Source organism: Chionomys nivalis, chromosome 4 (genome assembly GCF_950005125.1).
Source record: "Chionomys nivalis chromosome 4, mChiNiv1.1, whole genome shotgun sequence".
Classification (NCBI taxonomy): domain Eukaryota; kingdom Metazoa; phylum Chordata; class Mammalia; order Rodentia; family Cricetidae; genus Chionomys; species Chionomys nivalis.
This window is the reverse complement of record NC_080089.1, coordinates 38,482,757-38,509,734: the sequence shown is the minus strand read 5'-3', so window position 1 is coordinate 38,509,734 and position 26,978 is coordinate 38,482,757. Positions and strand designations below refer to the sequence as shown.

General features: G+C 40.1%; 2 protein-coding genes across 2 annotated transcripts in view; both read left to right on the top strand.

Moving 5' to 3' along the window:
- Nucleotides 1–14,594, top strand: LOC130873474 (von Willebrand factor A domain-containing protein 5A-like). The gene is made up of 11 exons (XM_057768342.1): nt 1–81; nt 1,074–1,131; nt 1,244–1,446; nt 1,722–1,944; nt 2,060–2,235; nt 2,510–2,624; nt 5,158–5,324; nt 5,582–5,670; nt 5,862–6,006; nt 6,435–6,493; nt 14,534–14,594. Exons 1-11 carry the CDS (start codon nt 1–3, stop codon nt 14,592–14,594), a joined length of 1,377 nt encoding a protein of 458 aa, XP_057624325.1.
- Nucleotides 14,004–26,978, top strand: part of LOC130873445 (von Willebrand factor A domain-containing protein 5A-like) — a 25,507-nt gene continuing 12,532 nt past the window's right edge. The window contains exons 1-10 of the mRNA XM_057768285.1: nt 14,004–14,073; nt 17,155–17,212; nt 17,328–17,530; nt 17,806–18,028; nt 18,144–18,319; nt 18,596–18,710; nt 21,255–21,421; nt 21,679–21,767; nt 21,960–22,104; nt 22,530–22,609. Of these exons, the coding sequence (XP_057624268.1) occupies nt 17,170–17,212; nt 17,328–17,530; nt 17,806–18,028; nt 18,144–18,319; nt 18,596–18,710; nt 21,255–21,421; nt 21,679–21,767; nt 21,960–22,104; nt 22,530–22,609 (1,241 nt within the window). The 5' untranslated portion in view covers nt 14,004–14,073; nt 17,155–17,169. The remainder of the gene's footprint in view (nt 14,074–17,154; nt 17,213–17,327; nt 17,531–17,805; nt 18,029–18,143; nt 18,320–18,595; nt 18,711–21,254; nt 21,422–21,678; nt 21,768–21,959; nt 22,105–22,529; nt 22,610–26,978) is intronic.

Below are 26,978 nucleotides of genomic sequence, written 5' to 3'. Positions count from 1 at the left end.
ATGGGTTACCTACCATGGACCAAGTCCCTGGAGAAAAATGACTGCCCCACTCCAAGTAGTATCAAAGACAAACCTCTTCAGGTAAGGACAGGATTGCATGCACCCCTCCCAGATCTATGCAGAAATATTGACTGGATTGATGGTACATGTCTTGTGCATGTAAGAAAACCTGCTTTGAGTTCATGATTACAGTGACCCTGTCATGGACAGAAAACACTGACTTGCAGTAGTCCTCCTTGACCTCAGGCTCTTAGAAACTTACTGAAACTTCTCCCTGTTTTCTGAGCACTGGTTGCAATGTGAAAGGTGTTGGGGGGCAGACAGGATGATACAGATGACACCATGTCACTTATTTACTCTCTGTGTTGGACTAAAAAACAAAACAGCGGTTAGTTTCACTGCTAAGAATTAAAGAAAAGTGACTAAGTAAGAGATGTATAATATAGAGTGCTGTTTGGATCACACAGTTATTCATGGGAAGAACAGGGAATGGGTACTGAAGAGATTAATCCGTCTTTAAGAGCTCTGTTTTCTCTTCTGTAGAATCAAACTGCAGCACCTAGGTTTTACATGCCAGCTCATAACCATCTGTAAATCCAGTCCCCGTGGATTCAATATCCTCTTCTGACCTCTGCTTTGTGTAGTATGTTATGTGTAAGAGTATCTTCCTGCGCATGATGCACAGAAGTGCAGGCAAACACTCTTACATACAACATAAGAGTAAATAAAATATTAGAAATGCCTCTTATACTGGATTAAGAATGATGAGGTTAAATTATGGGACCTGTTCAGGTTCCTGTGGACAGTTCACTTAACACTGTTTGTAAATATAGAATGGTATTTGGAGCACTTTAAGGAGATTTAAGGTGATTTTGGTGATTTCCTGTTAGTGGACACTTAGAGCCTCCCCATCTGAGAAGCCTTAATCAGGAGAGTCACCACAAGCATTCCCCTCCATGGATCCTTATTCCCACACTAAGAATTTGAAGCTGCTCCTGCAAGAGAAAACAGAAGCTGTATTACTGATGCTGTAACTCTATCAAAATTCTCTTAAATATGTGTCATTTCCACAGACACAGGCAGTCACCAAGGAACAGCACTGTGGTCTAATTACTGACAACATGCAACCAGGTAAGCCTGACTTACAACTCATAGTGATGAGGTCACTGGACCCAGCAAAACTCATCTATGGTGCCAGTATAGTATAGTTTGCTGATCTCCTATACATTTGTACCTTCCCCAGTGCCACTGAAGATCATCTTAGTAACCTTGTCCATCAATGACTTTGTGGCTAGTGTCTCTGCAACCTTAAATTATGAGAATGAGGAGAAAGTCCCCTTGGAGGCAATCTTTGTGTTCCCCATGGATGAAGACTCTGCTGTCTACAGCTTTGAAGCCTTGGTGGATGGGAAGAAAATTGTGGCCGAAATGCAGGAAAAGATGCAGGTTGGAGGGATGAGTTTGTTATCTCTTTTCTTCTGTCTTTCAAATTGCATTCTACTATTAACTTTATCAACAATTCATAAGTTCTGATGTTGCCTGTTCTGTCTTTCTATCATGTTTAATTATGATTTGTCTAAATCAATAAGACAGAGACAATCGGGTAGAAGCTACTAAAATAATTGTACATAGTGCATAGAATCCATGACACTCCCTCTGAACAATTAGTATTTTCTTGAATCCTTGTGATTTCCTTTCAACTTACCTTGCCCTTGCTCTAGGCCCATAGCATCTATGAGGATGCCCTCTCCCAGGGCTACGAAGCTTACTTATTGGAAGAGGATGACTACTCCAGGGATGTCTTTTCTTGCAATGTTGGGAACCTCCAGCCTGGGGCCAAAGTGGCAGTGACCCTGAGGTATGTGCAGGAGCTGCCTCTGGAGACAGATGGGGCCCTGCGCTATGTGCTCCCAGCCATCTTGAATCCAAGATACCAACTCTCTGGTAAGTCATTTCTGCCTTTGAAAACTAGACATCAAAAGGCTGGGGAAAAATACAAAGTTATGTTTGTCTTGGAAATTGTTGTCATGGGAAACAAAATTAATGTATTTTTTTATAGAACAGTCAGTGGAGAGTTGCTTGAATATAAAGACTCCTATGGTCCCTTTGGAGGAACTTCCATACACACTCAGCATGTTTGCTACCATCACTTCCCAGCATGGCATTGAGAGGGTCCAGTCCAACTGCTCCTTGAGTCCTATGCAGTACCTGGCTGATGACAAGACATATGCTCAGGTGAACAGAAAGAACAATATTGTCAGTCCCCTCTGTCTTCATTGTTGACTTGGTCATCATTCATTCTTCCCCCATCTCCCTTGCGTCTTCTGGCCATGCTTGGAGAGACACAATATCTACCTTCCCTGATCTGGGGAAAGTGTCAACCCTTTTCCATAGTCTTTCCTGTTACTTCTGATTGTGCTCCCAATGGAAGAAGCCCAAATTCTAACGTTATCTCAGGAAGTGACCAGTGGCAGTTCTAACATGGCTTCTCTGCTGGTCTCCTTCTCAGGTTTCCTTGGCTGAAGGACACAAGTTTGACCGGGATGTGGAACTCCTGATTTACTACAATGAAGTGCACAGCCCCAGTGTAGCTGTGGAGATGGGGATGCAGGACATGAAGCCAGGTATTTTCTGTCTCCTACTTTGGTCCCTTTCTATGATGTAACTCCAAGTTAACCTGCGTTTTCTACCTCTACGCAGGATCAGAATACAGTGTCTAAGATAACTGACTTTTCACTCTCACATGGAATAATGATTAGACTTCACAGGTAATCAGGTGATTATGGATCATAGGCTAATTTGCATAGATCACTACATAATTAGAGGGAAATATGACTAAATAATTAACAAGAAAATACACAAACCCATTATTAACATGTGGCAATGACTGATCTTACAAAAATGACAAATAAATATAATCTTGTGACTACTTCTCATATGGGAGAATCAGTGATGTCCAAATCTGATGAAGTCTCATGGTTTACATTGTATGGTGAGTTTACAGTGTCAAGTGGTATTGAAACAAATCCGTTTGTTCCTACTGGTTTGAAACAATTAGTGTGCAAATAATAGAGCAAATATTCATTTCGATAATTCTAATATTTACAATATTTCTTTTCAAATAAATGTAGATGTCTACCTGATATGCAGGTGATATTGACTGATATTATAATTATATTAAATCCAACATTACTAAGTGATGAAAAATGGAATTCAGTCACTACTTTTGTCATCCCACCCATTACATAATGAGTTATAATGTCATTACTATGATAATGTACAACGAAAACTTTAGATTGAAAAATTTATATAGACGGTCTCAAAATAATGGGATAGGAAAGTAGCTTTCATTACTAATATTACTATAAAATAATAGTTGGATTAGGAAAATAGCAGTATTATAATGCAGAAAATATGCAAATAGTAGTTCTTTTAGACAAATAATAATTTCACTTTAAGTAATTATGTTTTATTCTTTAGTTCACCATACCTGGATGTAATTTTGCTGCCGGTTCTTTCATTTTGGTCTTAGTAATAAGAGGAATGACCAAATTAAACACAGAGTCTTTTAGGTCCTCTGTGTCCAGTAGAAATTCAACTTTGAAAAACAAAAATTACAAGAATCCAGCTCAAACTATTTCTTTTGGCATACTTGAATTTTTGATAGACCTAATTTAGCTTGTCAGTGAGTTTTGTTTCTTATGTCCATCTAGTGTTTGTCACTTAGAACATTTCCTTATAAGCGCACTTAACTTTTATTCAAGCTGGCACAGCCCACGTAGGTGTTTTGCTTTCTTTGATTTTTTCTGACCCATTCTGCACTGGGGTGCAAGGATCATCATACAACCCAACAAAGTTGCTGCAAATCTTTATTTGCAGGTTGGATATATAGAAGTTCCTTGGGGGCCAGTTGTGTTCACAGTGTGACAGCTGGGCTTGGGCTTATGCTGCTGTAATTGTCAACGCCCTGTGAGTTCTTTACCAAGAAGCTGAGTTTCCATAGCCAACCACTGCACATATAACATTATCAATATCTGTAAAGGTGACTTCACACTGAACCACACATAGGGGCTTTTTCTACTTCCCTCATTATTTGGCCAAATCACTCTGAGGTCACTGAGGGGAATTCCAGCTTCCCTGGGTTTCTTGTAACTTCCTCATCTCCCTGTAGCTCTTCTCTATCTGTTACTGTTGATTTTCTTGGTCTCTGTTTTGGATTCTCATGAAGTATTTAAACTCAGACTTGGTCTTCAGTCAGGAATGTTTTAATCCATGATATAGAAACTCATGATGCTGTGACTTACTATGTAATAGCTGCCATCCCCTTGGTCTCATGAAGATTTTTCATCTCTTTTCTGTGATAAGGTGTCCAGACAGCCTATCAGGGGACATAACTGGTCAAATTTTAGTTTTGATAATCTCTTCCATCTGTATTTTCTAATCCTTGTTTCCTAAGGCATGTATGTTGCCAGGTATATATACCCTTTGGAAATACAAGAGAAGCTTAAGAGGCAGCTTAGCTCAGTAAAACCATTAATATGATACCAATATGAGACATAGCACTTTAAACTAAATAATATGATAAACTTAAAGTGTTAAATTGCACAAATTTAAAAGAAGAAAAATGTAGAAAATTTTAATTAACAGCTCAGTGTCAGTTAAGCCCTACCTTGAATTCTATAAGCATATTGTATCACCTAAACTTACAATAACCTTATAGCATGAATTACTACCCTGTTGTTTCAGAAGATGAAACTGGGGATAAGAAGAAGAGGTGCTCAATTATAAACAAGGAAGCTCTGACTTATGAAGTGAAACCATTTGAATTATTTGAAAAAACTAGCCTACACTACACATGGAGAACTGTCTACTGCCTACATGGCCCTGTTCTAAAGCGTGTGGACATCCATTCCCATCATTCTCATGAGCATCTGGCTTCTCAGAAGAATGCTAGAGTCATGAAAACCACTGTCTGTCAGTGTGTGGAGAAAAGCACTTTACACATTCAAAATAATGCTACTCCTGCACACAGCACAAAAAGAACAAACTTTGTATTTGAGTTTTCTCAGTTCTGTATTGAATTGATGATTGGTTCTTGGAGACTTTAGAGCACCTGAATTTCCTTGTACCTTATAGGGTTTTCTCCTTTCTATACAGATAGTTTGATGGGAGCTCCTTCTTCAATGGTGAGCTTCTATCCAGACATCCCAGAAATGGAGCTCTCAAAGGCCTGTGGAGAATTTGTGTTCCTCATGGACCGCTCAGGAAGTATGGAATTTCCCATGAATAACCAGAATTCTCAGCCACGCATAGAGGCTGCCAAGGTAAAGCCAGAATCTTCATTGTTCATTGTTCAGCAGTGCCATGTGAAGATGGTTGGGAAGGGCATGTGTATGGTCAAGTCATAGCTGTAGGTCCATTCTTCATCTGAGCAGTAACGAGCATGGCCACTCTAATCTCTGCCTTGAAATGAAAGGTGACAAAAGATGATGTCTTTTTATACCATTAGGAATCAGACCAGGGTTTGGATGTTTGGTAGAGCTTTCTCTCACTCCATCTCCTCATCTTCTCTCATCGTCAGGAAACTCTGCTGCTGTTGCTGAAGAGTTTGCCTATGGGTTGTTATTTCAACATCTATGGATTTGGATCTTCCTATGAAAAATTCTTTCCGTAAGTTTGTAGGAAGACTATGGATTGTGAAAGAATGTACTTTAAATGAGGGGCTGTAATTTTAATCTGACTAGTGCAGAGTAGTCCTCAACACTGGGGGTTTCAGGAACAATTTTTTGTGATAGTAATTTTGCAATAGGAATAGCAATGTGCACTATTTCCGTGTGACTAGATATGCTTGTTTCTCTAAGGGAGAGTGTGAAGTACACTCAGGAAACAATGGAGGAGGCAGTGCAAAGGGTGAAGCATTTAAAAGCAGACCTAGGGGGCACTGAAATCTTGACATCACTCTGCGCTATTTACAAAGCTCCCTCCATTGCTGGACATCCCTTACAGGTGAGCTTTAGAGCCAAGCTGAGAGAAAAAAAACTGTGAAATTTTCCACTGACCAGTTCTCCTAGTATAATTGTGTAAATAGTGTGTAAATTTAAACTGTCTGCCATAGAATGAAGAGAAAACAGATCAGAAGCAGTGTTCTTCCTCTATTCCTTGAGGGCATGGAGTCTACAGTCTTTTGTGGTACCTGGAAAGTTTAAGATACAAGGTCCTTGGGGAGGGTGTGAAACTTTCCAGGGTATGAAACGCTTCCCAGTAAAGAGTGTCTGTGGCCACATGTAAATGACAGTGGAGCACTAGGGTCCCAAGCCCCATTTGAAGAAGTTACAAGGACTGGAAATAGTTATGGACCAGGGAGGAACAATGCTGTTGCCCTCTGATGAACTCAACAGAAACTTGATGAATGCATCTTTTTCTTTGTTTTTCAGCTCTTTGTCTTCACAGATGGAGAAGTTGATGACACATTTAGTGTCATTAAAAAAGTTCAGTTAGCTTTTTGTCTCTCCAGCCTGCCTGCATCAAACAAGGTAAGGCCTTTGTTTACAAACTACCCAACCTGCACGGAGATCTGATCTAGGTACCAGGAGAGACAGCAGCAGGGAGAGTTTGTGACCTGACTGGCGGCAGCGGAAGCAGCCCTGGACAGGGAACTCTGAAGTTCCTCATCCCCCACCCTATACTCCCTGGGCTCCCTGCAGGGGCTCTACACCCTGCATACTGCCTCTCTCTTCTTGTCCCACCCAGCTTGCATCCAGAACCCTTCTTCCTTCTGCCCCCTTTCCTCTTTGGGCACATAACACCATCCAGCTCAGTCTGTCTGGCGCTGGGGGCAAATCCTCAGGGCAAGTAGGCAGGCGAGACTTCCTTTGGTTCACTGGCCTGCCTGCACCAAACAAGGTAAGGCCTTTGTTTACGAACTACCCAACCTGCACGGAGATCTGATCTTGGCACCAGGAGAGCCATCAGTGGTAGAGCTAATCTGGGTACCAGGATTGCCGTCTTTGGGCACGGAGATCTTGTATTGGTACCAGGAGAGACATCACTGGAGCACCAGGAGAGCTATCATTGCAGGGTGCCATCACTGGGAAAGTACATCAGTAGGCAAGGAGACCTGATCCGGTAAAAGAAGATCCATAGGGGAGCATTCGGAGAAAGAGATGGGCAGGCGCCAATGCAAGAATTCACCCAACAATCTGAAAAACTATATGAAACCACCAGAACCCAGCGACCTCACAACAGGAGGACATGAACACCTTAATCATGAAGAAGTAGATAAAATTGACTTTATGAAAGTGATTGACGCCCTTAAACAGCATGTAAAAAATGCCCTTATAGAAATGGATGAGAAGTATAACAGAAAGTTTGAAGAATTGAGTAAATCAGTGAATGATACCCTCGGAAACCAAGGAAAAACAATCAAACAAATAATGGAAACAGTTCAAGACTTAAAAACTGAAATGGAGGCAAAGAAGAAAACACAAACAGAAGGCCAGCTGGACAGGGAAAATCTAGGTAAACGAATAGAGACTACAGAAACAAGCATAACCAACAGAATACAAGAGATAGAAGAAAGAATCTCAGATTCTGAAGATACCATAGAGAAAATAAACACGATGATCAAAGAAAACAGCAAGGCCAACAAATTCTCATCACAAAACATTCAGGAAATATGGGACACAAATAAAAAGACCAAACCTAAGAATAATAGGAATAGAAGAAGGAGAAGAAGCGCAGCTCAACGGTCCAGAAAATATATTTAATAAAATTATAGAAGAAAACTTTCCCAACCTAAAGAAAGATATACCTATGAAGGTTCAAGAAGCATACAGAACACCAAATAGGCTGGATCAAAAAAAAAACATCCTCTCGCCATATAATAATCAAAACACAAAGCATACAGAATAAAGAAAGAATACTAAGAGCAGCAAAGGAAAAAGGCCAAGTTACTTATAAAGGTAAACCTATCAGACTTACACCTGACTTCTCTATGGAAACCATGAAAGCCAGAAGGTCCTGGATAGATGTACTGCAGAAACTAAGAGACCATGGATGCAAGCCCAGACTACTATACCCAGCCAAGTTTTCGTTCACTATAAATGGAGAAAACAAAATTTTCCAGGATAAAAACAAATTTAAACAATACGTAGCCACAAATCCAGCCTTACAGAAAGTAATAGAAGGAAAATCACTAATCAAGGAGTCCAACAATGACCACAGTAACTCAGACATCTAGAAACCCTTTACCAGCACATCTCAAAGAAGGGAAACACACAAAATCTACTACTAAAAAAAAATGACCGGAGTTAACAACCACTGGTCATTAATATCACTTAATGTCAATGGACTCAACTCACCTATAAAAAGGCACAGACTAAGAGATTGGATACGAAAACAGGATCCAACATTCTGCTGTTTACAAGAAACACACCTCAACCACAAAGACAGGCACCTACTCAGAGTAAAGGGCTGGGATAAGGCTTATCAAGTAAATGGACCTAGGAAACAAGCAGGTGTGGCCATACTAATTTCTAACAAAGTTGACTTCAAACTTAAATCAATCAGAAGAGATGGAGAGGGACATTTTCTACTCATAACAGGAACAATTCATCAGGATGAAATCTCAATCCTGAATATCTATGCCCCTAATATAAAAGCACCCACGTACGTAAAAGAAACATTGTTAAAACTCAAGGCAGCCATCAAACCGCACACATTAATAGTAGGAGACTTTGTACTCCTCTCTCACCAATGGACAGGTCAATCAGACAGAAACCTAACAGAGAAATAAGAGAATTAATGGAGGTAATGAATCAAATGGACTTAACAGACATCTATAGAATATTCCACCCAAATAGGAAAGAATATACCTTCTTCTCGGCAGCTCATGGAACCTTCTCAAAAATCGACCACATACTCGGTAACAAAGCAAACATTCACAGTTACAAAAAAATATTAATAACCACCTGTATCTCATCAGATCACCATGGATTAAAGCTAGAATTCAGCAACAATGCTACCCCCAGAAAGCCTACAAACTCATGGAAACTGAATAGTCAACTACTGAACCATACCTGGATTAAGGAAGAAATAAAGAAAGAAATTAAAGTCTTCCTTGAAGACAATGAAAATAAAGAAACAACATACTCAAACCTATGGGACACTATGAAAGCAGTCCTGAGAGGAAAGTTCATAGCACTAACTGCCCACTTAAAGAAAACAGAGAAAGCACACATTGTAGACTTAACAGCCCACCTGAAAGCTCTAGAAAAAAAAGAAGCAGACTCACCTAGAAGGGGTAGAAGACTGGAAATAATCAAACTGAGGGCTGAAATCAACAAAATAGAGACACAGAAAACAATTGAACGAATCAATAAATCAAAAAGCTGGTTCCTGGAGAAAATCAACAAGATTGATAAACCCCTATCCAAACTAATCAAACGGCAGAGAGAGAATTTGCAAATTAATAAGATCAGAAATGAAAAGGGAGACATAACCACAGACACAGAGGAAATTCAGAGAATCATTAGATCTTACTACAAAAGCCTGTATGCCACAAAACTGGAAAATGTAAGAGAAATGGACACTTTTTTAGATAAATACCATATACCAAAGTTAAACCAGGACCAGGTGAACAACCTAAATAGACCTGTTAGTCGTGAAGAATTAGAAGCAGTTATCAAAAACCTCCCTTCCAAAAAAAGTCCAGGACCAGATGGTTTCAATGCGGAATTCTACCAGAACTTCCAAGAAGACCTAATACCTATACTCCTTAAGGTATTTCACAATATAGAAACAGAAGAGTCATTGCCAAATTCCTTTTATGAAGCTACAGTAACTCTGATACCAAAACCACACAAAGACCCAACCAAGAAAGAAAATTACAGGCCAATCTCACTCATGAACATCGATGCAAAAATCCTCAACAAAATTCTGGCAAACCGAATCCAAGAACACATTAGAAAAATTATCCATTATGATCAAGTAGGCTTCATACCAGAGATGCAGGGCTGGTTTAACATACGCAAGTCTATCAATGTAATCCATCATATAAATAAACTGAAAGAAAAAAACCATATGATCGTTTCATTAGACGCTGAAAAAGCATTTGACAAAATTCAACATCCCTTTATGATAAAAGTCTTGGAGAGATTAGGGATACAAGGGTCATACCTAAATTTAATTAAAGCTATATACAGCAAGCCGACAGCTAATATCAAATTAAATGGAGAGAAACTTAAAGCCATCCCACTAAAATCAGGAACACGCCAAGGCTGTCCACTCTCTCCATACCTCTTCAATATAGTTCTCGAAGTTTTAGCAATAGCAATAAGACAACATAAGGGGATAAAGGGGATTCAAATTGGAAAGGAAGAAGTTAAACTTGCATTATTTGCAGATGATATGATAGTGTACATGAGCGACCCCAAAAACTCCACCAAAGAACTCCTACAGCTGATAAACGCCTTTAGTAATGTGGCAGGATACAAGATCAACTCCAAAAAATCAGTCGCCCTCTTATACACAAAGGATATGGAAGCAGAGAGGGAAATAAGAGAATCATCACCTTTCACGATAGCCACAAAAAGCATAAACTATCTTGGGGTAACTCTAACCAAGGAAGTGAAAGATCTATTTGACAAGAACTTTAAGGCATTGAAGAAAGAAATTGAAGAGGATACCAGAAAAGGGAAGGATCTCCCTTGCTCCTGGATTGGGAGGATCAACATAGTAAAAATGGCAATTCTACCAAGGGCAATCTATAGATTCAATGCAATCCCCATTAAAATCCCATCAAAATTCTTCACAGATCTTGAAAGGACAATAATCAACTTTATATGGAGAAACAAAAAACCCAGGATAGCCAAAACAATCTTATATAATAAAGGAACTTCTGGAGGCATTACCATCCCTGACTTCAAACTCTATTACAGAGCTACAGTAATGAAAACAGATTCAATGCAATCCCCATTAAAATCCCATCAAAATTCTTCACAGATCTTGAAAGGACAATAATCAACTTTATATGGAGAAACAAAAAACCCAGGATAGCCAAAACAATCTTATATAATAAAGGAACTTCTGGAGGCATTACCATCCCTGACTTCAAACTCTATTACAGAGCTACAGTAATGAAAACAGCGTGGTACTGGCATAAAAACAGAGCAGTCGACCAATGGAATCATATAGAAGACCCGGATTTTAACCCACAAACCTATGAACAACTAATTTTCGATAAAGGAGCTAAAAGTATACAATGGAAGAAAGAAAGCATCTTCAACAAATGGTGCTGGCACAATTGGATGTCAACCTGTAGAAGAATGAAAATAGACCCATATCTATCACCATGCACAAAACTCAAGTCCAAATGGATCAAAGACCTCAATATCAATCTGAACACACTGAACCTGATAGAAGAGAAAATGGGAAGTACCCTACAACATATGGGCACAGGAGATCGCTTCCTATGTATAACCCCAGCAGCACAGACATTAAGGGCAACATTGAATAAATGGGACCTCCTGAAACTGAGAAGCTTCTGTAAAGCAAAGGACACTGTCGTTAAGACAAAAAGGCAGCCTACTGACTGGGAGAAGATCTTCACCAACCCCGCTACAGACAAAGGTCTGATCTTGAAAATATATAAAGAACTCAAGAAACTAGACTTTAAAAGGATAATTAAGCCAATTAAAAAATGGGGCACTGAACTGAACAGAGAATTCTCATCAGAAGAAGTTAAAATGGCCAAAAGATACTTAAGGTCATGCTCAACCTCCTTAGCGATCAGAGAAATGCAAATCAAAACAACTTTGAGATATCATTTTACACCTGTCAGAATGGCTAAAATCAAAAACACCAAGGATAGCCTTTGCTGGAGAGGTTGTGGAGAAAGGGGTACCCTCATCCATTGCTGGTGGGACTGCAAACTTGTGCAACCACTTTGGAAATCAGTGTGGCGGTTTCTCAGAAAAATTGGGATCAACCTACCCCTGGACCCAGCAATAGCACTCTTGGGAATATACCCAAGAGATGCCCTAGCATATGACAAAAGCATATGTCCAACTATGTTCATAGCAGCATTATTTGTAATAGCCAGAACCTGGAAGCAACCTAGATGCCCTTCAATAGAAGAATGGATGAAGAAAGTGTGGAATATATATACATTAGAGTACTACTCTGCGGTAAAAAACAATGACTTCTCGAATTTTGCATGCAAATGGATGGAAATAGAAAATACGATCCTGAGTGAGGTAACCCAGACCCAAAAAGACGATCATGGGATGTACTCACTCATAATTGGTTTCTAGCCATGGATATGGGCCACTGAGTCTATAATTTGTGATCCTAAAGAAGCTAAACAAGAGGGTAAACCCAAGGAAAAACATATAGATATCCTCCCAGCTATGGGAAATAGACAAGATTGATGGGTAAAAAATGGGAATCTTGGGGGGTGGGGTGGGATGGGGATGAGGGGAGATGGGGAGAGAAAAGTGTGAAGGAGAGGATGAGGGGAACTGGGGGAATCGGGGTGATTGGGGGTAAAGGAAGGTTGGATGGGGGAGCAGGGAAACTCATACCTTAGTTAAGGGAGCCACCTAAGGGTTGGCAAGAGACTTGAACCTGGAATGGCTACCAGAAGCCCAGGGCAATGTCCCCAGTTAGCTCATTGGGGCACCTGAGGATAGGGAACCTGAAATGAACCTATCCTATAATCATACTGATGAATATCTTGCATATCGCCATAGAACCTTCATCTAGCGATGGATGGAGATAGAGACAGAGACCCACACTGGAGCACCGGACTGAGCTCCCAAGGTTATAATGAGGAGCAGAAGGAGAGAGAACATGAACAAGGAAGTCAGGACCATGAGGGGTGCACCCAACCACTGAGACAGGGGGGCCGATCTATTGGGAGCTCACCAAGGCCAGCTGGACTGCTACTGAAAAAAACATGGGATAAAACCGGACTCTCTGAATGTGGTGGACAATGAGAGCTGACGAGAGGCCAAGGAGAATGGCACAGGAACTTTCATCTGGCGATGGATCGAGAGAGAGACAGAGACCCAATTTGGATCAACCGTCTGAGCTCTTAAGGTCCAAATGAGGAGCAGAAGGAGGGAGAACATGAGCAAGGAAATCAGGACCACGAGGGATGCACCCACCCACTGTGACAGTGGAACTGATCTATTGGGAGCTCTCCAAGGCCAGCTGGACTGGGACTGAATAAGCATGGGTTGAAACTGGACTCTCTGAACAAGGCAGACAATGAAGGCTGATGAGAAGCCAAGGACAATGGCACTAGGTTTCGATCCTAATACATGAACTGGCTTTGTGGGAGCGTAGCCTGTTTGGATGCTCACCTTCCTGGACCTAGATAGAAGTGGGAGGACCTTGGTCTTCATGTAGAGCAGGGAATTTGGACTGCTCTTCAGTATCGAGAGGGAGGGGGAGTGGACTAGGGGGAGGAGAAGTGGAGTGGGGATAGGGGGAGGGGAACAGGGGGAGGGGGCAATATGTGGGAGGAGGGGGAGGGAAATGGGAAACGGGGAGCAGTTGGAAATTTTAAGTAAAAAAGAATAAAAAAAAATGGCTAGAAAAAAAAAAAGTTCAGTTAAACCCCGGCCAGCTGGCCTTGGTGAGTTCCCGATAGAACATCCCCTTTGCCTCAGTGTGTGGGTGCACCCCTCGCGGTCCTGAGTTCCTTGCTCGTGCTCACTCTCCTTCTGCTCCTCCTTTGGATCATGAGACTTCAGTCTAGTGCTCCAATGTCCCTCTCCATCTCTTCTGATTGATTTTAGTTTGAAGCAATTTCCCTAAATTTCCAGCAAAACACTTTCCTCAACACAGAAGCAGAAATCTAATACCAGGCTGAGAATTTTCAGTCCATCCCTTTATCGTGCAATTGAAACTTTATAGCTGGTCCCTAGAAGGGGGCAGGTCTTCCTGGAAGTTTGACTGTAGCTGCTTTCACTTTCTTTTACAAGCTGCTATAAGCAGAGGAGATTTGAGAAAGTGGGTAAAGACTCTCTTCTGCTCTCTGGAGAGAACCCTACCTGCTGCATCTACAGGGTAAGAGCCTCTTATTCTAGGCAACCCCACAAAGAACTGTAAGTGCCTTTTAGAAACTCATCCTGCTTTGTGTTACCTGGAGATTTTTCTAAGTTGATAACACATAAATGATCTTAATTTCAGGTTCACCCCCTCCACTGCATCTCTTTCTTTCTCTTCTCTCTTAATCCCTCTTCTTCTCACTCTTCCTCTACCTCACAAAATAGGTCTTTGTTGTCTGTCTGTTTGTTTGTTTTTGTTTTCCTTCTCAGTTTTAGGTATGTTTGTCCTAAGGATATGGAGCTTTCCTTCTCCACCCACCAGATCCATTGCAGGCCATGAACGTTCTCTATTCATGTCGGAGAGATGGAACTTGTGCCTTTTGTGAATATCTGTCAGGACGGCCTGGTTAGAGAGGTTATGTATTACATTTATTCAAGGTCCTTCAGTCCACACTATAATCAGTTTTCTGGATTTAAAGCACAGATTTCCTCACTCCCAAAAGCAGGAAACAGCCAGGATATGCAGATGTGGCCGGGTGACTCACCCCTGCCTGTACTTGAGCTGGTACTGACTGAAAGTTGTTAGCTCTATAGAGGCACCTAGTTTAGGATTGTAACTTTAGCCACCTCTGGAGCCTGTCTTTCTTTTTCTCAAGGCCTTTGAACACTTGACACAATTTACAGACTAAGGAAATGGTTGGGAGAGGGTGAAAGACTCAGAGAGGGAAATTGTTCGAAGGTTGGATTAGGAAATCAGTGTTTCATTGTAGGGGACCCTAGTCCTCCTTTTTCCCCCCTTGGTCTCCTGCAGAGTTCACTGCCAGCCTGAGATCTCTGCTCTCAGATTCAGTCCATCCTGAAGCTGAGCTGCTTCTCAGTGAGTGTCCTGTTGTAAGCTTCCTGCTGCTGTCAGTAGAAATTCTTCTCCCCCTGCTCCAGGTCCACCTACTGGTTCCCAGGGAAAGTACTTCCCAGGGCTTACTGTCCTCCTCTTTCTTGCTTAGCTGCTGCCTCTGTAATAATGGCCATTTCTGAGCCTTTCTAATGCGGTCAGACTCTTCCAATAGCTCAAAATAACAGATGTAGAAAACAGCCCATTCTTTGACTGAAATATATAGGAAATCTCTAGGAAACACCACTGATATCAGAGGTTTGGTTTATAGAGAGACTCAGGAGGTGTCCCCAGGCTTCAGCCTGGCCTAAGGCTTAGCTATGGAACTCAGGACAAGCTGACAATTTTTTTTGCACTGGGCCATCACCACAGATTGAGAGATTTAAATAGTCATTAGGCTCAACCTGAAGGACCTAGCAACAGCCCTGTATAGCTTTCAGAATTGCTGATTGGGATTATCAGGGATGGAAAGCTAATCTTTCCAGAATATTTTCAAGCCTGTAGATCTGAAAGTGAAGCCTGGAGTTCTAGGGGACTCGTCCTTGGCATCTGAACAAGAATGATGTGTACCTTGTTGTGCATTTAGGGACCTTAGGACAAATTTCCAGGGGGAAACCACCCTTCTTACTGTTGGCCACTGTGATCACATACAGTGACAACAGGGAGAATCAAGCTAGCAAGGGGTCAGGTTTTGAAAGGTCCATAACAGCTTCAAGGTTTATTTTGGACCATAATTCAGATTACCCCAATCTCTAGACTCTGTGGATAAAATAATCATGTAAATCATAACCTGTAAAATTAAACCATCTCTTTTTCTTCAATTGCATTCAAGATTTGTACAAAACCATAATTCATGAAATATATTTAGGAAAGTCTGTTTTAAAATAGAGAAAAATATTGTACATATGTTCTTTTTATATCTTAGAATATCTTTTAAAATGAATATTTTCAATTTATCTTTTGAAAATTTTATAGGTGTATACCATATATTTATTATATCCCCTTGAGTTTCACCTTCCAGCTTCTCCTGACCAGTAAAAAGTCCCTCTCCCAAAAGCCTATTCTTTTATTTTTCTCAACCTATTGAATCCCATAATGTTCCCAATATGTACATGAGTGCAGGGTCATCAACTGGAGTGTGGGCTACCTACCATGGACCAAGTCCTTGGAGAAAAATGACTGCCCCATTCCAAGTAGTATCAAAGACAAACATTTAGAGGTAAGGACAGGATTGCATGCACCGCTCCCAGATCTATGCAGAAATATTGACTGGATCGATGGTACATGTCTTGTGCATGTAAGAAAACCTGCTTTGAGTTCATGATTACAGTGGCCCTGTCATGGACAGAAGACACCGACTTGCAGTAGTCCTCATGACCTCAGGCTCTTAGAAACTTACTGAAACTTCTCCCTGTTTTCTGAGCACTGGTTGCTATGTGAAAGGTGTTGGGGGGCAGACAAGATGATACAGATGACACCATGTCACTTATTTACTCTCTGTGTTGGACTAAAAAACAAAACAGTGGTTAGTTTCACTGCTAAGAATTAAAGAAAAGTGAATAAGTAAGAGAAGCATAATATAGAGTGCTGTTTGGATCACACAATTATTCATGGGAAGAACAGGGAATGGGCACTGAAGAGATTACTCTGTCTTTAAGAGCTCTGTTTTCTCTTCAGTAGAACCAAAGTGAAGCTCCTAGGTTCTACATGCCAGTTCATTACCATCTGTAAATCCAGTCCCCATGGATTCAATATCCTCTTCTGACCTCTGCTTTGTGTAGTATGTTATGTGTAAGAGTATCTTCCTGGACATGATGCACAGAAGTGCAGGCACACTCTTATATACAACATAAGAGTAAATAAAATATTAGAAATGCCTCTTATACTGGATTAAGAATGATGAGGTTAAATTATGGGACCTGTTCAGGTTCCTGTGGACAGTTCACTTAACACTGTTTGTAAATATAGAATGGTATTTGGAGCACTTTAAGGAGATTTAAGGTGATTTTGGTGATTTCCTGTTAGTGGACACTTAGAGCCTCCCCACCTGAGAAGCATTAATCAGGAGAGTCACCACAAGCATTCCCCTCCATGGATCCTTATTCCCACACTAAGAATTTGAAGCTGCTCCTGCAAGAGAAAACAGAAGCTGTATTACCGATGCTGTAACTCTATCAAAATTCTCTTAAATATGTGTCATTTGCACAGACACAGGCAGTCACCATGGAGCAGCACTGTGGTCTAATCACTGGCAACAAGCAACCAGGTAAGCCTGACTTATAACTCATAGTGATGAGGTCACTGGACCCAGCAAAACTCCTCATCTATGTTGCCAGTATAGTAAAGTTTGCTGATCTCCTATACATTTGTACCTTCCCCAGTGCCACTGAAGAGCATCTCAGTAACTTTATCCATCAATGACTTTGTGGCTAGTGTCTCTGCAACCTTAAATTATGAGAATGAGGAGAAAGTCCCCTTGGAGGCAATCTTTGTGTTCCCCATGGATGAAGACTCTGCTGTCTACAGCTTTGAAGCCTTGGTGGATGGGAAGAAAATTGTGGCCGAATTGCAGGAAAAGATGCAGGTTGGAGGGATGAGTTTGTTATCTCTTTTCTTCTGTCTTTCAAATTGCATTCTACTATTATCTTTATCAACAATTCATAAGTACTGATGTTGCCTGTTCTGTCTTTCTATCATGTCTAATTATGATTTGTCTAAATCAATAAGACAGAGACAATCGGGTAGAAGCTACTAAAATAATTGTGCATAGTGCATAGAATCCATGACACTCCGTCTGAACAATTAGTATTTTCTTGAACCCTTGTGATTTCCTTTCAACTTACCTTGCCCTTGCTCTAGGCCCATAGCATCTATGAGGATGCCCTCTCCCAGGGCTATGAAGCTTACTTATTGGAAGAGGATGACTACTCCAGGGATGTCTTTTCTTGCAATGTTGGGAACCTCCAGCCTGGGGCCAAAGTGGCAGTGACCCTGAGGTATGTGCAGGAGCTGCCTCTGGAGACAGATGGGGCCCTGCGCTATGTGCTCCCAGCCATCTTGAATCCAAGATACCAGCTCTCTGGTAAGTCATTTCTGCCTTTGAAAACTAGACATAGAAAGGCTGAGGAAAAATACAAAGTTATGTTTGTCTTGGAAATTGTTGTCATGGGAAACATAATTAATGTATTTTTTTATAGAACAGTCAGTGAAGAGTTGCTTGAATATAAAGACTCCTATGGTCCCTTTGGAGGACCTTCCCTACACACTCAGTATGGTTGCTACCATCACTTCCCAGCATGGCATTGAGAGGGTCCAGTCTAACTGCTCCTTGAGTCCTATGCAGTACCTGGCTGATGACAAGACATCTGCTCAGGTGAAGAGAAAGAGAACACTATTGTCAGTGCCCTCTGTCTTCATTGTTGACTTGGTCATCATTCATTCATCCCACATCTCCCTTGCATCTTCTGGCCATGCTTGGAGAGACACAATATCTACCTTCCCTGATCTGGGGAAAGTGTCAACCCTTTTCCATAGTCTTTCCTGTTACTTCTGATTGTGCTCCCAATGGAAGAAGCCCAAATTCTAACCTTATCTCAGGAAGTGACCAGTGGCAGTTCTAACATGGCTTCTCTGCTGGTCTCCTACTCAGGTTTCCTTGGCTGAAGGACACAAGTTTGACCGGGATGTGGAACTCCTGATATACTACAATGAAGTGCACAGCCCCAGTGTAGCTGTGGAGATGGGGATGCAGGACATGAAGCCAGGTATTTTCTGTCTCCCACTTTGGTCGCTTTCTAAGATGTAACTCCAAGTTAACCTGGGTTTTCTACCTCTACGCAGGATCAGAATACAGTCATTAAGATAACTGACTTTTCACTCTCACATGGCATAATGATTGGGCTTCACAGGTAATCAGGTGATTATGGACCATAGGCTAATTTGCATAGATCACTACATAATTAGAGGGAAATATGACTAAATAATTAACAAGAAAATACACAAACCCATTATTAACATGTGGCAATGACTGATCTTACAAAAATGACAAATAAATATAATCTTGTGACTACTTCTCATATGGGAGAATCAGTGATGTCCAAATCTGATGAAGTCTCATGGTTTACATTGTGTGGTGAGTTTACAGTGTCAAATTATGTTGAAACAAATCAGTTTGTTCCAACTGGTTTGAAACAATAAGTGTGCAAACAATAGAGCAAATATTCATTTCAATAATTCTAATATTTACAATATTTCTTCTCAAATAAATGTAGATGTCTACCTGATATGCAGGTGATATTGACTGATATTATAATTATATTAAATCCAACATTACTAAGTGATGAAAAATGTAATTCAGTAACTACTTTTGTCATCCCACCCATTATATAATGAGTTATAATGTCATTACTATGATAATGTACAACGAAAACTTTAGATTGAAAATTTTACATAGAAGGTCTCAAAATAATGGGATAGGAAAGTAGCTTTCATTACTAATATTACTATAAAATAATAGTTGGATTAGGAAAATAGCAGTATTATAATGCAGAAAATATGTAAATAGTAGTTCTTAGAAATATAATAATTTCACTTTAAGTAATTATGTTTTATTCTTTAGTTCACCATACCTGGATGTAATTTTGCTGCCGGTTCTTTCATTTTGGTCTTAGTAGTAAGAGGAATGAGCAAATTAAACTCAGAGTTTATTTAGGTCCTCTGTGTCCAGTAGAAATTCAACTTTGAAAAACAAAAATTACAAGAATCCAGCTCAAACTATTTCTTTTGGCATACTTGAATTTTTGATAGACCTAATTTAGCTTGTCAGTGAGTTTTGTTTCTTATGTCCATCTAGTGTTTGTCACTTAGAACATTTCCTTATAAGCGCACTTAACTTTTATTCAAGCTGGCACAGCCCACGTAGGTGTTTTGCTCTCTTTGAATTTTTTTCTGACCCATTCTGCACTGGGGTGCAGAGATCATCATACAACCCAACAAAGTTGCTGCAAATCTTTATTTGCAGGTTGGATATATAGAAGTTCCTTGGGGGCCAGTTGTGTTCACAGTGTGACAGCTGGGCTTGGGCTTATGCTGCTGTAATTGTCAACGCCCTGTGAGTTCTTTACCAAGAAGCTGAGTTTCCATAGCCAACCACTGCACATATAACATTATCAATATCTGTAAAGGTGACTTCACACTGAACCACACATAGGGGCTTTTTCTACTTCCCTCATTATTTGGCCAAATCTCTCTGAGGTCACTGAGGGGAATTCCAGCTTCTCTGGGTTTCTTGTAACTTCCTCATCTCCCTGTAGCTCTTCTCTATCTGTTACTGTTGATTTTCTTGGTCTCTGTTTTGGATTCTCATGAAGTATTTAAACTCAGACTTGGTTTTCAGTCAGGAATGTTTTAATCCATGATATAGAAACTCATGATGTTGTGACTTACTATGTAATAGCTGCCATCCCCTTTGGTCTCAAAGATTTTTCATCTCTTTTCTGTGATAAGGTGTCCAGAAAGCCTCTCAGGGGACATAACTGGTCATATTTCAGTTTTGATAATCTCTTCCATTTGTGATTTCTAATCCTTGTTTCCCAGGGCATGTATTTTGCCAGGTTTATTCTTGTTCTCATACCCTTTGGAAATACAAGAGAAGCTTAAGAGGCAGCTTGGCTCATAAAACCGTTAATATGATAATCAACATGAGACATAACACTCTAAACTAAATAATATGATAAACTTAAAGTGTTAATTTGCACAAATTTAAAAGAAGAAAAATGTAGAAAATTTTAATTAACAGCTCAGTGTCAGTTAAGCCCTACCTTGAATTCTATAAGCATATTGTATCACCTAAACTTACAACAACCCTATAGTATGAATTACTACCCTGTTGTTTCAGAAGATGAAACTGGGGATAAGAAGAAGAGGTGCTCAATTATAAACAAGGAAGCTCTGACTTATGAAGTGAAAACATTTGAATTGGTTTGAAAGAAGTAGCCTACACTACACATGGAGAACTGTCTACTGCCTACATGTCCCTGTTCTAAAGTGTGTGGACATCCATTCCCATCATTCTCATGAGCATCTGGCTTCTCAGAAGAATGCTAGAGTCGTGAAAACCACTGTCTGTCAGTGTGTGGAGAAAAGCACTTTACACATTCCAAATAATGCTACTCCTGCACACAGCACAAAAAGAACAAACTTTGTATTTGAGTTTTCTCAGTTCTGTATTGAATTGATGATTGGTTCTTGGAGACTTTAGAGCACCTGAATTTCCTTGTACCTTATAGGGTTTTCTCCTTTCTATACAGATAGTTTGATGGGAGCTCCTTCTGCAATGGTGAGCTTCTATCCAGACATCCCAGAAATGGAACTCTCAAAGGCCTGTGGAGAATTTGTGTTCCTCATGGACCGCTCTGGAAGTATGGGATTTCCCATGAGCAATCAGAATTCTCAGCCACGCATAGAGGCTGCCAAGGTAAAGCCAGAATCTTCATTGTTCATTGTTCAGCAGTGCCATGTGAGGATGGCTGGGAAGGGCATGTGTATGGTCAAGTCATAGCTGTAGGTCCATTCTTCATCTGAGCAGTAACGAGCATGGCCACTCTAATCTCTGCCTTGAAATGAAAGGTGACAAAAGATGATGTCTTTTTATACCATTAGGAATCAGACCAGGGTTTGGATGTTTGGTAGAGCTTTCTCTCACTCCATCTCCTCATCTTCTCTCATCGTCAGGAAACTCTGCTGCTGTTGCTGAAGAGTTTGCCTATGGGTTGTTATTTCAACATCTATGGATTTGGATCTTCCTATGAAAAATTTTTTCCGTAAGTTTGTGGGAAGACATTGGATTGTGAAAGAATGTACTTTAAATGAGGGGCTGTAATTTTAATCTGACTAGTACAGAGTAGTCCTCTACACTGGGGGTTTTAGGAACAATTTTTTTGTGATAGTAATTTTGCAATAGGAATAGCAATGTGCAGTATTGCCATGTGACTAGATATGCTTGTTTCTCTAAGGGAGAGTGTGAAGTACACTCAGGAAACAATGGAGGAGGCAGTGCAAAGGGTGAAGCATTTAAAAGCAGACCTAGGGGGCACTGAAATCTTGACATCACTCTGCGCTATTTACAAAGCTCCCTCCATTCCTGGACATCCCTTACAGGTGAGCTTTAGAGCCAAGCTGAGAGAAAAAAAACTGTGAAATTTTCCACTGACCAGTTCTCCTAGTATAATTGTGTAAATAGTGTGTAAATTTAAACCGTCTGCCATAGAATGAAGAGAAAACATATCAGAAGCAGTGTTCTTCCTCTATTCCTTGAGGGCATGGAGTCTACAGTCTTTTGTGGTACCTCGAAAGTTTAAGATGCTAGGTCCTTGGGGAGGATGTGAAACTTTCCAGGGTATGAAACGCTTCCCAGTAAAGAGTGTCTGTGGCCACATGTAAATGACAGTGGAGCACTATGGTCCCGAGCCCCGTGTGAAGGAGTTACAAGGACTGGAAATAGTTGTGGACCATGGAGGACCAATGCTGCTGCCCTCTGATGAACTCAACAGAAACTTGAATGCATCATTTTCTTTGTTTTTCAGCTCTTTGTCTTCACAGATGGAGAAGTTGATGACACATTTAGTGTCATTAAAAAAGTTCAGTTAAACAGTAAGAAGCACAGGTATGGGGAGAGTGCGGTTTCTAAGTTTCTGACTGGACCGTAAGCAGCACCATATATAACATGTTCCACATGATATCATGGGATCTCATGCTTCTAAAGGGATGAAGTGACTCAAGGGCTTTCCAGTTAACTAGCTGACCCTTTAATTTCTATAAAATTTTAAAAAGTAGTTTTCCACTTAACACTGATACCACAATGTCAGTGTTCCTTATATTTGCAAATCTCTAAAGGATATATAGATTGCATTTTCATTATAAAGATGCTGGTATTTAACATACAAAGTTACTCAAATCATTGTTATCTGGGCAGATTAGTTATCACAGTGTGCTCCCTGTGCATCCATCACAGGTCTGGAGCTTCTCTTGCTCTTTCCACAACTCACTTGTTTAAACCTAGTTCGAATAAAATTTTTGTGGATTATGTGAAATTTCCTTGATTTGCTATCCTACTGAGTTTTGTGGTTTGTGTGTCTTTCCATATACCTCACCTTATTCTTTCTTTATCTCACCAGCTTGTTTATATGGACACACAATTTGCATGTAATCATATTCAAGTTACATAAGTGTGTTTTTCCATGAAGTAGCTCAGAATATTTTACATTAATTCTCATAATGACGGACTTTCTTTGGTCTCTGTAGTGATTGTATTACCTATCATGAGCCATCTACTGGAGATTTAATTTATATGGGAAAATATGAGTTAGCTAAAGACACGTGATACTGTGTATTGAGAAGGGATCTTGGACCCCAACTCTACAGAAAGCAAAGCAGAGTCACATGAACTGTCCTGTTCTTATTTAGACAGAATTGTCCAATTTCTGTGGAAAGGCAATTTCACTCGCTGTAGTAATTTAAGTCAAATCAGCTTTACAAATGGATTCCAGTTGCTTCATTACCTCACAATTTGAGTGTTTATTTTCTTAAAATTTACCCAGTTTTGTGCATGGGAACCAAAGTTGCTCAGGGTTTAAAGTTTTATTTTTCTGATAGTTCTACTTCATACGACTTTTAATATTTCATATTTAGAGTGTCATTTTTGGTATTCTTTTAAATCTCCATACTACTGTTATTATTTTCTCTAGTAAATTTTCTTTTTATTGAGATGTATTTGATTTTATAGTTGAATATGTTAATGACTATTTTCTTACTCTGTAGCTTACATTTTCACTATCAAGATTATTCCTCTACTTTGTTTTCTAAGAGGCTTCCGTATGCAGTTCTGACTGATCTTTAGTAAGATCAATCTGGCCTCAGTGGGTGTGTTTTTATCTGTCTTTTCTTCTAGAATTCTCGGGTTGCAGCCTTACTCAAGTAATTTTCTGGTACCACACCTTATTCAAGTAGTTGCCATTTTAGTTTGTATTCTCTTAAGTTTCTCTTTGGAGTTATGAATTTTGTATGTGCTCTGTAAAGTTTTTTTTTTTATTCAAGTTATGTAGATAGTTTACCTTTCCTTTCAAATGATTTTACTCTATATTTTGGTTCTTTGTTAGTTCCACACATGTAACACATATTCTAGTTACTCTCTCTTCTCACCCTTTCCCATCTCCCCCACATCTCCATCAATCTTCCCTTTTCTACCTGTCCTTTTTTTAGTTCATGTCTTTTTGTTTTATAGTGTGACCAATTTTGTTTAATCATTGCCATCTCTATGACGACTGGATTGGGGCTGTCCATTGAATCCTGGCAGGTTTACCCTTGGATATACAACTGAAGGCCATGAATACTCCTATTACTGATACTTAGAATGTTATTCCCATAATGGTCATACAACTATTGCATTAGTGAGTATATTGTCCTGACAGATAATATTATAGTTCATAGGGCTCACAGATGCTTAAGATCATAGATGCCTTTTCCTCTCAGCAACTTTTATAGTATCTCTTGATTTCTCTATATCATAAAACCAAGGTATATGGTGTCTTCAACATTAGGGTCTTAGCATCTCTCTTAGGTAGACAACCATGAGCAATGGCAAGACTCTTTCTTGTTTTCTGGGCCTCCTTGAACAACAACTCATAAGTAGTTATACATTTATCAGCTTTGGGGTTTTGATTAGTAACCCATAGTTTCAAAGAGAAGTTTTTACTGACACATAGACTATCTCCCTTCCAGTTTTAAATTAAGAAACTTAGCACCAGATTCACCTGCAGTACCAAGCTCTGTCCCAGCACTCAACTCTGTTTGCATTTTATATTTATTTATGAAAAAATTCTGCCTCCTCCCCGCCTCCCATTTCCCTCCCCCTCCCTCCACTCCTACCCCCCTCCCCCTATTTCTCTCCCCCTCCCCCCACTCCTTTCTCCCTCCTTCTCCAGTCCAAAGAGCAGTCAGGGTTCCCTGCCCTGTGGGAAGTCTAAGGTCCTCTCTCCTCCATCCAGGTCTAGGAAGGTAAGCATCCAAACAGACTAGGCTCCCACAAAGCCAGTACATACAGTAGGATTGAAACCCAGGGCCATGGTCTTTTGCATCTCATCAGCTCTCATTGTCCGCCATGTTCAGATAGTCAGGTTTTATCCCATGCTTTTTCAGTCCCAGTCCAGCTGGCCTTGGTGAGCTCCCAATAGATCAGCCCCACTGTCTCAGTGGGTGGGTGTACCCCTCATGGTCCTGATTTCCTTGCTCATGTTCTCCCTCCTTCTGCTCCTCATTTGGACCTTGGGAGCTCAGTCCAGTGCTCCAATATTGGTCTCTGTCTCTATCTCCATCCATTGCCAGATTAATGTTCTATGGTGCTATGCAAGATATTCATCCGTATGGCTATAGGATAGGGCCATTTCTGGTTCCGTCTCCTCAGCTGCCCAAGGAACTAACTGGGGACATTTCCCTGGACACCTGGGAGCCCCTCTAGAGTCAAGCCTCTTGCCAACCCTAAGATGGCTCCCTTAATTAGAATATATACTTCCCTGCTCCCATATCCACCCTTTCTTTATCCTAATCATCCCATTCCCTCAAGCTCCCCCCATCCTCCCCTTCTCACTTTTCTCTCCCCATTTCCCCTTACCCCCATCCCACTCCACCCCCAAGTCCCTATTTTTGCCTGGCAATCTTGTCTACTTCCAATATCCAGGAGGATGACTATATGTTTTTCTTTGGGTTCACCTTCTTATTTAGCTTCTCTAGGATCTCAAATTATAGGCTCAATGTCCTTTATTTATGGCTAGAAACCAATTATGAGTGAGGACATCCCATGTTCATCTTTTTGGGTCTGGGTTACTTCACTCAGGGTAGTGTTTTCTATTTCCATCCATTTGCATGCAAAATTCAAGATGTCATTGTTTTTTACTGCTGAATAGTACTCTAATATGTATATATTCCACACTTTCTTCATCCATTCTTCCATTGAAGGGCATGTAGGTTGAGATAGAGTCTTACCTTGAACTCTTTATTGCCAAACATAATTTGAACTTTCACTTTTCCTGGTTTAAGTCCCAATAATCTAGGATTACCTACCGGCATCTATAATTTCTTCCTTTTAGAATGTCTAAAATATACTTCCAGTTCATTTTGCCACAGATATTTGGTAATCTTATATTGGTTGTTTTTGACACTGAATGTATTTGAAGACTACACCATGTGAATTAATCATCTCTCTGGTAATTCTTAATTTCCAGTGCACTAGACCATCTATTCTGCTCATTATCAAGATTTCCTTCCTTCCTTCTATCCATTCACCCTCCCTCCCTTTCTCCCTTCCTTCCTTCCATTCTTTTCTTCTTAGTCACGATTTCACTATGCACATGTATGTACTAATGGAATGTGTATATTTGAGTAATAAATGATGATTGAATTCAACAAATGAACTTTATCCACATGTTGAGATAGGTTAGGGTTTTACTCTTTATTATTTTATGTGGAAACGGTGAATATGGTTACATCTTAGTACCACCTTGCAATTTTGGGCAAACCCATCTCATTATTAATGAACAATATTTGCCACATCTTCTGGAATTCATTTGACCTGCGTAGCTTAGGACATCGAATATTTATCAATGAGAAGAAATCCCATGAATTTCAAATTATATTGTGAGATTTTTCTACCCATGTACTTCTAGCATCAAAAAATGAGATAGAAACCCTCTACTTTTCCTATTTTATGAAAATTTTCTGTCTTAAGTTTTTATTAGAAACGGACAATGTGCTATTCAGACAGAGTGGACTTAGTAGATGTTTTAGGACTCTTGGTATTTAAATGGTATTTTCCTCTGATAGGTCTTCCTCTTTGATTTCAATGGGTGCTTAGACAAAGAACCAGCAAACTTAATCTTCATAGAGTATGATGAATTTCATACCTGGGCCATTTCTTACATATCTCTACCTCTTACGTTTTAGTATTTCTGCATTGTTCTATGAAGGTTCTCAGGTGTTTT